Source organism: Lontra canadensis, unplaced genomic scaffold (assembly GCF_010015895.1).
Source record: "Lontra canadensis isolate GAN:19392208 unplaced genomic scaffold, GSC_riverotter_1.0 scaffold13, whole genome shotgun sequence".
In the NCBI taxonomy this organism is placed as follows: domain Eukaryota; kingdom Metazoa; phylum Chordata; class Mammalia; order Carnivora; family Mustelidae; genus Lontra; species Lontra canadensis.
Window position 1 is genome coordinate 9,321,046 of NW_022631007.1, and position 14,218 is coordinate 9,335,263.

At 45.7% G+C, this 14,218-nt stretch overlaps 1 protein-coding gene across 1 annotated transcript in view; it reads right to left on the reverse strand.

Moving 5' to 3' along the window:
* Nucleotides 1-14,028, reverse strand: part of PID1 (phosphotyrosine interaction domain containing 1) — a 225,313-nt gene extending 211,285 nt beyond the window's left edge. The window contains exon 1 of the mRNA XM_032857414.1: nucleotides 13,880-14,028. Coding sequence (XP_032713305.1) covers nucleotides 13,880-13,909 — 30 coding nt within the window. The 5' untranslated portion in view covers nucleotides 13,910-14,028. The remainder of the gene's footprint in view (nucleotides 1-13,879) is intronic.
* Between the last annotated feature and the right edge of the window lie 190 nt (nucleotides 14,029-14,218).

The window sequence follows — 14,218 nt, forward strand, 5'->3', positions numbered from 1 at the left end:
GTGGTTTGGTATTATTGGTTTTGGGGGGTTGTTTTCTTTCTTACTTTTTTGTTTTGTTTTGTTTGTTGTTTTGTTTCGTGTGTGTTTTTTTGGTGGAAACAGGGATTCTTAAATAGGAAGGTATTGTCACCATTGAAGATGTCTTTCAGTTTAGGTTTCCTGAAATAACATTTGAGCATTTCCTCATTGGCTGAAAATCTGTGAGGAAAATGCTGAAAGCCATTAAATTAAAAACTACTCTCCATCCTCTGAATTTCCCCCCTTTTGGAGACAATCTGTGCGAATGTTTGGCAGTCAAAATGCCCCCAAATGAGCCAATATTATAACAATGAGAAATTTCTACTTGCCTGGCACAGGCTATGCAGGAAACAGTAGTGTGGATTCAGTAAAAAGTCAGAGAAGCCTCCCCCTTCTGCCTGGAAACCCTCCCCTTGTGCTCAAGATCGGCACGTGGCAAGTGCAAGGCCACTTATGGTTCCCATGCTTCTATGTGCCCTGCAGAGAAGGGGTGATGACAAGGCCTTGCTCCAATCACACAGACTCCGACCCATAGCTCCCAAGAAAGAGGGGAGAAGAGCTGGCTCAGGCACCTGAAGATGAGCTCCCCGAGCTGTGCCTGCAGAAGAAGGAATAATGCTAAGCCAATAAACACAGTCACACAATCTCCTATCGCCTTGGCTTTGAAAGTCAGAAGACCAAGAATCCCGTCCCGATTCCAAGGACACCATGAACTTTGGATTTAGTTTTCCCACCAGCCAAGGGAAGGAGCTCAACTGGATCAGGAGTCCCCACCCAAGGGCCCCAGGACCATCAGCTTCTGGGACTTAGTGACACCTGCTCTGTAAGGCCTGGGACAAGCTGGAGGCCACTTCCTGTCTACATGGAACAGCGTCGGCCAAGGATCACTGTGTCAGAACCCACTGTGGCTTGATGCTCCCATTTTCTAAGAGAACCAGAAAGTCCAGATTTCCTTATAAACTCCTCTAATTTTTCAGTCCTGGAAACTAATTTGTCAAGTTTTTATAGACACTGGAGGTGCCAAAGGAAATATTTTTGTAAGCTAGAGCCAAGCCTCAGGCCCACAGTTGGTCAACTTAAAGAAGTTCAAGTTCCGTACTGAAGCCCTCTGGACTGCAGGACTCTTCTTCACAAAGGGCTGGCTTCTCCTCTCCCTCACGTGGAAATTCACGGGACACTGGCATCTCAAAGGCTGCAAGAAGTCCTGCAGTAAACCAGACTCACTTCGTTTCACCCACTGCTTCCCAGTACTATGTAAAGACAGAACCCTCTGTAGCAAGACTCATAGGAGTAGCTTGCTAAATTCATGCTCCGTGGAACACAGTTTGAGAAACGCCAAAATTCTAGTATCCATCTAGCCCTAAGATGCTGTGCAACTATTCCTAATCCACCCTTTGGAACTGAAACCGGGTAAGGAATGAGGATTTACTGACTTCCAGTAACTGCCAGTTACCATGCTAAGCTCTTTGTAGTCTATACCTCAATGAGCAGTCAAGAGCTAAATGTTATTACCCCCATTTTAAAGTCAAAAAAAATGCAGATCAGAGACCCTGAAGTAACTTCTAATGAGTGAGGCAGCCAAGATTTATATCCATTAACCTGATTAAAAACCCCAAAGTCTCTCCCCTCTTCAACAGCCTATATGGGTCAAAGGTAGCCAGATTCGTAGCCTAAAGAAATATCCTCTGTTCACTTCCACATTCTCTATTTCCATTTCCCCCAAGCTGCCCATCCTTTGGCTTTGGAACTCCTTTTTTTTTTTTCCTCTCAAAGTTTCCTAGTTCTTCATCTGAAAAACCTTATTTTTCCAAAACAGCCAGAAAATCCACCAAAGCATTCAGCACCACTGAGCACAGGTGAACATCTGACCCCTTTGCTCAAAAGAATAATGTTTCCATAGGCCAACAGCTACACGGAACGTGTGACCGACAGCTACCTTTTGGGGAGCACCACACGTTCCGTACCAGGGTTGGAGCTAAGTGCCTACGTGACTTCCTCCATCTTCCACTTCTTTCTCTGTTTTATGTACACATTCTTCACCCCCACGCCCATCTCCCCAGTGTCTCCTCTGCCTGGCTTTCGTGCCTACCTGCTGTATTATCCTGCCCATCTCACGTATTTCATTTCTTTCCTTCACTCCCAAAGTGAAACAATGAGGAACAGAAGTCTAACATTTTACCTACCATTTTGAGGGGTGACCATAAAGCCTGGTTTGCCAGGGGACTCTGGTTTATGCCTGCTATTCCAGTGAATTACTAATATTGTCCCCATCACCTCAGCAGGACCTCAGCTGGACAATATGCCACATGGTCCCCTTAGATATTTAGTGAACAAAGTCTGACATTCTTTGCCCTTCAAAAGAGATTGAGTCAAGTGCCTTAAATTTTCCTCCTTGAGGAGAAAAAAAAATGTTTTTAAACTAGATTAACATTATTTTTGTGACTGCTTCTCGACAGCATTCTGCTAAGGTTCAATGGCCGTTGGTAAAGTCGCTTTGTGCTAGCTAAAGTTTTGAGTTGCTATACTCATGGGAAAAAGAATTATTTCATAATTAATCCAGACCCTACACCTCTGCTAGGCACGTCACATTCACAAACTGGAATCCAGACCCATTCGTGGTTTTTCATGATATATACTCTGTTTTCCACTGCAGGAGGTGAATATCAAGAAGATGGTCCAGCCAGCCATGGGGTCACAACCCTGGAAAGTCACCCACTCAAAAGCACAGTCTCCGGAGTCTACTGGCCACTAGGGTTGACCTAGGCCTCAGAGGACTAAGCCATCTGGACAGGTTGGAAATAAGTCAGAAACAAGCCACCAGGAGAAGAACAAGGAAGGGGACAAAATGACAGAGGGAACAACGAGGCACCAACTTGAACTGTCTACCCTTTGGGTGGGATTTCCTCTTTTGCTCAACTACTAGTTTCCCTTAGGACCTTCAAGCAAATTGCCATCGATGAAACATGTCATTTCAAGGACTAAATAAAGGAATGCTTTAAAAGGAGTGAATGGAACTCTAAGAAAAAAATAGATAGTTATTTATATGCTAGGTTAGGATTTTAATTTCCAGTTAAAAGAACATGAAAGCTACTAAGAATTCACAGAAGTGAGGGCAAGAACCATGTTACTACTTAGTCCCCCAACACCTAACACTGTGCCTGGCATACAATGACTCCTTCACATATCCTTTTTTAAACAGTTTTATAAAATATATCCAAAACGTAACATACTACATAATTTCCAAGTTTTGACATATAGATAAGCCCATCAAACCACCACTATAATCAAGATGTTGAGCCTATCCATCACCCTTTTCAAATGTTTTCCTCCCATCCCATCCTCAGATCCACTAATCTGCCTTCCATCACCAGTAAGAGCCCCAGTTCATCCACATCCTTGCTGGTGTGTGGTGTGGTTGAAGTCTCTTTAATTTGAGCTATTCTGGAGTTAGGTGGTGATACTGATACCTCACTGTGGTTATAATTCGCATTTTCTCCCTGATTCATGATGTTTAACAGCCTCGTGTGCTTATTTCCTGTCCATACAACTTTTTGTTCAAATTGTTTGTTGTTTGTTTGTTTGTTTTCCAATTGGGTTGTTTAGCTTCTTATTATTGAGTTTTGAGAGTCCTTTCAATATCCCGGATACAAGTCCTTTCTTACAAATATAGGATTTGCAAGTGTTTTCTCCCAGTCTATGTCTTATCTATTCATTCTCTTGTCAAAATAGCTTAAAGAACAGGTTTTCATTTTGATAAAATCCCATTTAGTCACATTTTTCTTTTATTGATCACATTTTTGTGATCCTTCTAAGAAATCTGGGCCTGATCCAGAGTAACTTTGGGGTGTGATGGCCCTGGTCACTGTCTTGATGTTAGGAATGTTTATACTAATGTACAAAAAGCTACAGAGATTTTCTACTATCTTTGTCTGGAAGTTCCACGGTTTTAAGGTTTTGCATTTAGGCCTGTGATGAATTGTGAGTGAGTTTTTGTATGCCAGATATATGAAGGAAGGATTAAAGTTTGGAGTTGGTTATCTTGCATGGGGATATCCCATTGTTCCAGCATCATTTGCTGAAAAAACTATCCTTTCTCCAGCAAACTGTGTTCTTTGCACCTTTGCCAGAATTGCACACACTTCTGATCAGAAAGAATTCTGACAGAAGGCCCTCTTTAACAGCGGCTAAAACATAAAAGATGCATACTCCTAGATGTAGCAATCCCAGTACTGCCACTCCCATCTAAAGAAATAGAAACACAAGTACGTAAGGACATGCCCAGGGAGTTATAACAGTATTACCTACAGGCCGGAGAACAACAAAAGAACACAGACTTGCCCCAGATACTCTCTGATAGAGGAACTCCTGAATAAATTGTGGTCCCACTCTACTACAAATTCTATACAGGGACTAAAAGGAATAAGTTGGAGCTATGTTAGAATAGTCCCCCCTTATCCACGAGAAATATGTTCCAACACCCCCAGTGGATGTCTGAAACCATTAGCAAACTCTATGTATGCTCTGTTTTTACCCATACATACATACCTGTGATAAACTTTAATTTAGTTAGACACAATAAGAGATTAACAGTAACTGATAATAAAATACAAAAATTATAACAATATACTGTCACAGAAGTTCAGTGAATGTGGTCTCTCTCTGTCTCTCAAAATATCTTATTATACTGTACTCATCTTTCTGCTTGTAATAAGGTGAAGGATGTAGGCATTGTCATGTAAATGATCTGTCAGAAGAAGGGTCATATGTTTTTGGACTGCAAGTAATTGAAACCATGGAAAGCAGAATCATGGAAAGGGGGTCACTGTACTGACCAGAAGAGATACCTAAGAAACACTTTGTAAAGTGAAAAAACAAATGCATAGCAATACATATACAATATGATTATATTATCGAAATATATGAGAAAGACCTAAATGTGCATCTCTATATCTGTATATGTTTGCACAGACCTGGACAAAACTGTGGAAAAAATCACGACCAGACAGATTATATGAGTTTCCTTCACGAGTAGAATTGCGAACTGAGAAAGGGACAAGCTTCTGAACATACTTCCCAGCTATTGGATTTGTTACCTTGTCACCCTAAGTAGCTATTATTTCATCATTTCTCAGTCAAATCAAGTATAAAATAGTAGTCATGACACAAAGCAGATATGCCATTCCATTTCACATCCTTACTACCATTTGGGGGGGGGAGTTCCCATTGTTTTTGTTTCTGTTTTGTTTTGTTTGTTTTTTGGGGTTTTTTGAGTGGTTGGTTCAAGTAGAGAGAAATATACTGGTGCATGGAGAACACTCAAAAGAAAATTCTAAAGAAAGTGTTATAGACTGAACTGCATCTCCCCCAAAATTCATACGCTGAAATCCTAAACCCCAATACCTCAGAATGTACCTTACTTAAAAACAGGCTCATCGCAGATGTCATTAGCTAAGGTGGGATAGGACCAGAGGAGGTTGGGCTCCTGATCCAAGATGGCGGGTGTCCTTCTAAAAAGACTCACCCGGGAAGAACTCCGTCTGCAGACTGGCAATGCTGCCACAAGCCAAGGGACAGCTAAGATTTCCAGAAAACCACCAGGAGCGAGGAGAAAGGCATGGAACAGATTCTCCCTCACGGCCTCCGAAGAAACCAACCCTGCCTCTTGGCTTGATTTCAGACCTGCAGCCTCCAGATCTGTGAGACAACAAGTTTCTGTTGCCAACAACGCCCAGCCTGTGGTGCTTTGTGACGGCAGTGCTAGGAAGCGAAGGCCGGAAGCTACAGAGATTTTAGGCCTGACACAAACCAGCCTCCCAACAGCACTAGGGCCCCATGGTTCCCGGGGAATATCCACAGGACACTTAGAAAGGAAATGGCGGGCTCCACGATCCCCCACCACAAGGGGGGGTGGGGCTGGGGATGGGGGCCTGTACCCCAGGACATTGCACACACCTGGGGAAAAGCCAGGGGTTCCTGATAGAAAGGCGTGAAAGCATGCTGTGGGAAGATAGGGCGATGCCATCTGTGGGTTTATACTCAGAACCACAACTACAAAGAAGCTGTGAGGAAAGGATCCTTCACAAAGGTATCATAATGGGGCTGTTCTCACAGAAGGATGACAATCAAGGAGCCACTTTCTCCTGGCAGATCTGCTCTCCCAGCCCTCCCCATCCCCACAGGCCATATAACTCCTTCCTGAGGAAGACAATGAAGGTGAGATGGCCTTTTAAAACGCCACAGGCTCTTCCCTGGAAGAGGTGGAAGACCCCAGGGCTGCCCTGCACAGATTCAGGCTCCTTGCTCCCCCCACCCCCCCACCACCAGCTGTTGGAGCCACCAAGGCTGCTGCGTGGAGAAGAGCAGCTGGCCCAGGAAAGCAAGTGTGACAACTCCTCGTGACATTCACTTTTTGTCTCCAAAGTGAGTTCCTCAATAGAAAGAGGTTCTTCATTAAGATAATTTATACCGTTACCAAGTGAAAAACAAAAACAAACCAAAATATCCAACCAGATGCAAATAATCAACCAGACCATCATCTGGGGCTGCCCTGAATAGAATCTCAAGTCAACCCACCATCATCCCTGTTGGGGAGTGGCAGTCACCGGCAGGCCTGCTACCCAGAGACCCTGCCCAGACTCTGACAAGCGGGACTGTTTTGAGGATAAAACCCCAGCCTTCCCTCAGTCTCCGCCCGCCTGGAAAAGTATCGCTGAGATCCGCCTTAAAGCAAACTATCTTTCACATCCCATAATTTTAATGACCAAAGTTAACTACCTCTTGAAGCACATTTACTATATTTTCCAGAGGCGCTCCCTTTAGCAACAAAACCCGTTTGCCGCCCTTCCTAGGATGTTGACCAGAAGAAGATGAGGGAGAAAGAAGCAGTAATTTAGTTGTTTTATAATGTCTGTTTTCATTTTCTCTGAATCTACTGTAAATCAATTCACACACTCAGTACAAAAAGAGCACACTATAGAGACATGTTCATTTTGTCCCGGTTTATGAAAGTCAGGCATACCTAGGCTTCCATAAACAGAGAAAACGCGATCAAAAGCAATATGGTTTCATGAGCGCATTAGTTTTCTGTGGCTGCTGTGACAAATTACCACACACGGGGCGGCTTAAAACAATAGAAATGTATTCTCTCAGAGTTCTGGAGGCTGGAAGTCCCAAATCAAGATGCGGGCAGGGCCACGCTCCCCGCAAAGTCTCGAAGGAAGAACCCTCCCTTGATTCTTTCTTCTGGCTTCTGGTGGCTGCCAGCAACCCCTGGCACTCCTTGGCTTGTGGAACCCTAACTTCATTCTCTGCCTCTGTCTTCACAAGGCTTTCCCTCCTGTGCCTCCTCTGTGCTTCAAATCGCTCCTTAGAAGGACACCATAGGGGCACCTGGGTGGCTCAGTGGGTTAAAGCCCCTGCCTTTGGCTCAGGTCACGGTCTCAGGGTCCTGGGATTGAGCCCCGCATCGGGCATTCTGCTCAGCAGGGAGCCTGCCTCCCCCTCTCTCTCTGCCTGCCTCTCTGCCTACTTGTGATCTCTGTCTGTCCAATAAATAAAATCTTAAAAAAAAACAAAAACAAAAAAACAAAAACAAAGGACACCCGTCACAGGATTTAGGGCTCCCCTGGTCCAGAGTGACTCAACTCGATGACCTCCACACGGACCCTATTTTCAAACAAGGCAACGTTCCCAGGTAGCAGGGTTAGGACTTTAGCGTATATCTGGGGAGAAAGGGAACATGTTGACCCAACTCAACCCAAACAATGAGTAAGACACGGAGACCAGGGTTTGAGTCTGAACCTGGGTCCCTCAATAACTGCGTCAGTTAGGAAATTAGAAAGGCCAAAGGGGCAAGTAAGGAAAGACGTGACGAGCTTCAACAAGCAGAAGGAGGTGGTGTTCTTCTCGCTGCTAGAACCTCCCTTATCAAGGCAAGACCGCAGTGGCAGCCACTGAGGGAAAAGGAAGGAGCTCCTGGCGATCAGGCATGGGAGAGAAGACCTCAGCAAGATGAGGACCCCAAGGGACACAAGCATGAGGGGAGCAAGCTCCCTGAGGCTTTGGAAGCATTGAAATAGGCCAAAGGCACAAAGCCAGTCTGTGTCTGGTTCCTGACGCTGTCCTCTTCCAGTTTGTGGCCTGAGGGCTTGGACCTGGGTAATATGCGGATGCTGTATCACTGGCTGGCAGCTAAACTGGGATCAAAACTGCTTTTTAAGTTAACATAAGATGATAGTAACTAATTCCGCTAGACTCCAAGGAGGTCTTTGGACAACGACCTCAACTATGTCTTCGTACTTACACAAAGTCTCCATTGAGATTTGGGCCCGGTGGGAGGGGCGGGAGGGAGAGGTTTGCTGAGTGAAACACACTGCAGTGTTAAGAGCATTTCTGTACTACTTTTGTTTGCTGACCACTAAGGACTCCCGGCACTGTTGCTACTCGCTATTTGTGGCATCGAACAGCCCTGTGGAACAGAGCCTGATTCCCCAGTCTGTCCAGGATGGACTCTTCCAGGACCCAGTATACAGGATTAATTTAAACAGTAGGATGGGAGTCAGTGCGAAGGGAGGTGGAAGGAGAGAGCCAATCTGGAACATCAAACAAAATGCAAACGTTGCCTAACACCCCAAGATAACCCAGTACAGTCAACATTAAACAGCCCAATTAGGCAATGGGTAACCAGGGGGCAGAGTTGTTTCCAAGGCTGGCATTTTGCAAGTCTCTTGGTGGAGATTTCGCTGACAAACTCAGAGAAAGATCCAATGATGTAAGATAGCATTCTGCTTCTGAAAGACTTCAAAGTCGTGATCACTCCAAGTGTTTTATAAACGATAAAGTCCAAGGCTTTGTACTTACTCATCCAAGAGGAATGAAAAGAATGGTAAAAGCTAGAATCGATTTGGTGAGAAACCTTTGCCTCGCTAAGAGTACCTATCACTAATTTCCAAGCAATTGCTCCTGAACTCCCCAACCTCCTTCCTCCCTTCCCCCCAATTTTGGTCCAAATGTGAAAGGACTGCAGACAACATCAAGCTTGATTACCAGCCTTCAAGGTCTCCAGTTTGGATAAATGTCATGTGTTCCAGATGAAGAGACTCGTCAATGGCAACGGAGAATTTCAGCTAAAGTACGACACAGCAGCTTACTTCCCCCAGAGGTGCGAGCCACCCAAAGAGGGTAGCCCTTGTCAGCACAGGCAACCATCTGCTTTCATAAGAAAGACGACAGGCGCCTCTCTGAGCCCCTGGGACCACCCCTGCTATAATGCTGGTTCTTAGGAACCAGAGCGCCAGCATGTGTACAGCATCGTCTTATCCTTCTCCTCTACAGACAAGGGGTTAAGAAGTAAGCTCTGAAGCCAGACCACCTGGTTCTGATTCCAGCTCCGCTCATTTCTAGCTGTCCAACCCTGACCAAATCATTTAACGTCTTCAGCTTTCAGGCTTTTTGTTTTGTTTTGTTTTGTTTTGTTTTCACTATGAAATGGTGATAAAAGTGGCCGTGGAAGATAAATGAACGAGATAATTCAAATAAAACCCCTTAGCACAGTGCCACACACACACAGCGTGTGCTCCGTAAAAACGGGCTGCTGTCATTACCTTCTTTAATCTGTGTTCCTTTTGCCAATTTGGTAAGCCTGGAAAAGTGTCCTATTTGCCAAAGTCTTCCCTCTGCCTGGCGGGCCTGGTCTAATGGTCTCCAGCTGACATTCTAAAGGGTTCTTCCATCACTTCTCAGGGGAAAATTGCAAGGGGCATCATCATAGAGAAATAAGTCGAGAACGATCCCCAGGCCACGTCAGGGTGAAATCTACCAGCTAAGCATGGCAGAGAAAGGGCAAGGTGATCCTGACGGATGAAGTACTCTCACCTAAAATCTCCAAAGTTTTCTCTCCAGTCAAACTTCAGTTTTGTTTACTTGAACCTTTTTGCCAGCCCAGAGTTTCACCAGAAACCAAAGAAAGCAGGATCTGGTTTTCTGGTCTGGGTTCAGGTCATGAGCTCAGGCCCTGCAATGGGTTCTGTGCTCAGCAGAGTCTGCTGGAGAGTCTCTCCCTCTGCCTCTCCTGCTCATTCTCTCGCCCTCTCCCACCCTCTCCCTCAAATAAATAATAAATCTTAAAAAAAAAAAAAAAACTCACGAGAAAACAGTTACACATTGACTCCACAATTACAATTTTCTAGAACTCGCTTCTCATCCACCTTCCTACTATCACGTTCCACGCCATCCTTGTAAGAACTACACCACAGGCAAGGATCTGTTGGCCTCCTTTGTCTCAGATTCAGCCTCCATTCATTTTTCGTTTTGCTCTCCTCCTTTCCTGGCCTGCAGAAAAATGCATCTGGGAGCTCACTGAAGACATGCTCTGGGGAGATACACGTTGCTATGGCTAACGTCTCCTCACTCTTGTATGGATGAGTCTGTCATTTCTAATGGATTCTCCTCTGCCCGAGAATTAAGACAATTAGGAAACCCATGCAATTTTTAAAATACCAAGGCCAGAAGTAATCTCATCCCTATGTTAAAAAAAAACAAAAACAAAAACAAAAAAAAAACAGTGCATAGCCCTTTTCTACTGAAAAGTCCCCTTCACTTTTCAGAGAAGAGCCTGTTTCAAATCTGCTTCTTGAAAAATTTATAACTCTCCCGAGTCCCTCCAAGAGAAAAAAAAAAAAGTCTACTGTGTAGTACAGAAGGTGAAAAGGGAAGAACTCATATTTATTCATTTTTAAAAGTTGGGGTGGTAATTTAAATCTTAACATCCCTTTTGATCCTATTATATTTTTAATGGCAGAAGCTCCCAAACAGGGCTCGAGTGGGACGCAACAGAAGTTTTAACATTCAGGGGAGCAGATGAACTTGCCGCAGGGTGTGTGACTGAATGAGAAATGATCCAGCTCAGCCCTGCTCGGGGGCAACAGGTCCCTTTGCCCGTGCTGGATTTGGGTCAAGCAGCTATATCTCATATTGGGAAACATCAGCATCATTTTGTTTGGCAAACAAGTGAATATTGATAGTGATACTCAAACCCAATCAAAGATGTCATTTCCTGAGCAAAAAAGGCTAGTTGCCAGCCCCAAATTAGCTAGAGAGTGACTGTCTGACCTAAGCAAGTTTCTGCCACGCTCCCAGGGCCACAGAACCTTTGAAGGGGCATCATCTAGCAGGAACTCATGAAATCAATTAAGAAAAGATGTCACTCTTTTCTTCCCTCACCTCTTTTGTTTCTAGGTATTTGTACAATAAATTGGCTCCTGAGTCCTTAGTCCTATTAGGACGCTCTGGGAATACTTCCTTGAAGGATTTGCTGCACTCCAGCTCATCTAAATTGAAGTCTTGCATTAAAAATTAATGAAGAAAAAAATTAATGAGGTTGTAGGAGAAGGTTAGGATTTGTGTGGGAAGTGTGAGGCTATAACTTCATTCATGAGGGAAGTTATCATTTATTTCCCCTTTGAACACAATTTTCATCACCATCTCCTGGGCCACAAAATCGGGGCAATATAAAGCATCCCATGGACCAAGGATTGGGAAACCAACGTTCCTATATGGTGATGCCCTGAGGACAAAAAGGGGAAGAAAAAAATCCCAGACAGCAAACAGGGACCATGACAAACATAACCACAAGGAATGTAAATAAAATATTATTACACACAGCTCACTCACCACCTCACCCTCAACAACTCCCTCCCCCAGAAACAAGAAGTAAAAGCATACAAATTGTGTGTTTTGAAAGAAGAGTCAAGCTGCTCTTTGGAAAGAAGCCGTGACTATGAAGATTTTTTTTCTTCATTTGGCTCCCTTCTATAATCGCAAGGCTTGAGCAGAACCTTTAAAAGAGAACCGGCTTGTGGACTAATTTAAATGGGGGGGGGGCGGCTAGGGAGCATGAAATTGAGCCTTGTGTTGGGAGGAACCTTCCAACAGGGATTTGATCTTGTCAGTGATAAGACATGTTTACTTGAGCTTTCAAAAGCCCAAAGCCCAGCTCTTTCAACATGACACTTCAAAATGAAAGAAAGGCATTGCAAGCGCAAACTGTAATAAACCAGACTCGTGCCCAGCGCACATGTGTACATTTCACAGGAGAGCCAGGAGGACATTTCTAGTAAAGGAACGATTGCCATGCGGAACGCAAGCCAAAGCTCTCGCCTGCCAAGGGTCACGTGCTCTGCAGCACACAGGAGTCCTTAAATGAAACAGGCCGGGAGAAATAACTTCAAGAGACAGAATCCACAAACTTTGCAGAGGCACAGAGCCCCAGGCCAGAAAAGCCACCTCCAGGAACTCTGGCCTCATCTCTCTAAGGACTTCAGTGAGCTACCCTCCTCATTTGATGGGGGAACCCTCCACCCTGCTCAGTCACCCCTTCCTTTAGAATAGAAGCCATGCCCTGAGCAGAAGCGGGATTCAAATGCACAACTGGTAAGTGGTGTCACTACCAAAATACATTAACTTACCTTTGGCCAATCATTCAGAGCTTGATGTGATGTTCTCTTACTAGGACCAGGAGGTCAGAGGATGGTCACCCACCACCTTGTCCCCAAGGTTAAAAGTCCCTATTCTTGTTAGATTAGTCTGTTTGAGACCCTGGGGGGACTGGCCTGGTTTCTCAGGTTCTGTTACTATGACCCCACTCCCTGCAAATCCACAGGCCCAGGGAGGCTAGAAATGGGATGGGGGGGGGGTGTCTGTTTCTGCTAAATGCAATGCTCTCTGCAGGTAAATCCTCAGGATGAGAACTCCCAGGCAAATGTTCACCTCTCCCAACATCTAAGGGACAGTCAGCATTCTCCATTGGGAGCTTTCCATTTTCACTGAGAAACCTCCCAAGCCAGCCAGGGCTCCTGGCCTCCACTGTTCTAAGTCTTCAGACCCACTCAGCTTCCAATGGTACTATATTTTACCACTTGAACATTTCTTCAAAGTTTACTATGAAACAATGTGGTTCTGAGCCTGCCAAAAGTTTCACTGCAGGATTCAGGGGATTTTACCCCGCAGAGAAGCTGCCCTCTCTCTTGAGAATATTTGGGAGCAAAAGGCAGTCATCAAACCTTGCAGTCTGGGCAATTCCAGGGTCCCAAGCATCACTGAAGGAGCTCCTTCCCATAAACATCCTTCTTTCTCATTTTGACCCCCTTCCCCACCCCAGCTTCAGAATCCAAATTAAAGGCAGTCTGTCATTTCAGTAGACAGCACTGAAAAACTTTTGATGGCATGACCCAGAGCCTAAGTATTATTCCTGGCTGAACCTAACTTTTGATTTTCAAAATATGTGGGGGAGCTGAAGTTCAGGGAAAATGAAAGGAGAGCATCAACAAATAGGAAAAAAAATAAATAAAGTAAAATAAAATAAAAGACATATCATGACCAAGCCAAAGCAAGTTTGATATTTTCAAATCATACTGGCAAATGGATGCTTTCACAAATCATTTCCTCTGTCTTTCCTGGAGACAAAAAAAAAAAAAAAAAAAGAAGAAGAAGAAGAAGAAGAAAAAGAAGGAAAAAAAAAATCTGGATGCGAAAACCCTAACCCCAGACCAGTAAATCGTGTCAGTGGAATGCGATCGAGAATTGCTGGTGAGGAAGTGCAACCTTACATCTAGCAACACGCACACAAACACCCCACGCCAGAAGTTGTAACGCCCGAAGCGGCGCATTTATCCATTCATCACCCCCTCGCCCCCGTCTGGTGCCCGGCGCTGGGGTAAGCTGACAGCATCATGTTCCTACCCACGCGTCTCACACGACCGCTCTGGGTAAATCCCCGACAAGTGGGCAGAGGCGCCCCCTGGGCTCCTCTGGCCGGGGCACCTCCTCCTCCAGGCTGGCCCCCGGCCGTGCGTGTGCCCCTTACCTGCAGGCGCTCGGTGGCCGGCTGCCACATCTTCCAGCCCGGGATTTGGCAGAGGAGACGCTGGCCAGACTCTGGATCGTGCCAGGGGGTGGGGGGGGCGAGGGGCTCCGGTGCCGCTTTACATGTGGGGTCGGCGTCCGCGGGAGGTGCGACCCCGAGCCGGCCGCCGCGGCGGGGTGGGAGCTGGGGGCGCGAGCGGAGGAGGCGGCGCCGCGCTCGGCTGCCGGCAACTTGTGGGCACGGCCGCGCGCCGGCTGTCCTGGCGCAGCAGCGAGAGGACTGCGCAGCTCCGCCCGGGCCCGCGAGCGCACGGCGGCGGCGGCGGCGGCGGCGGCGGCG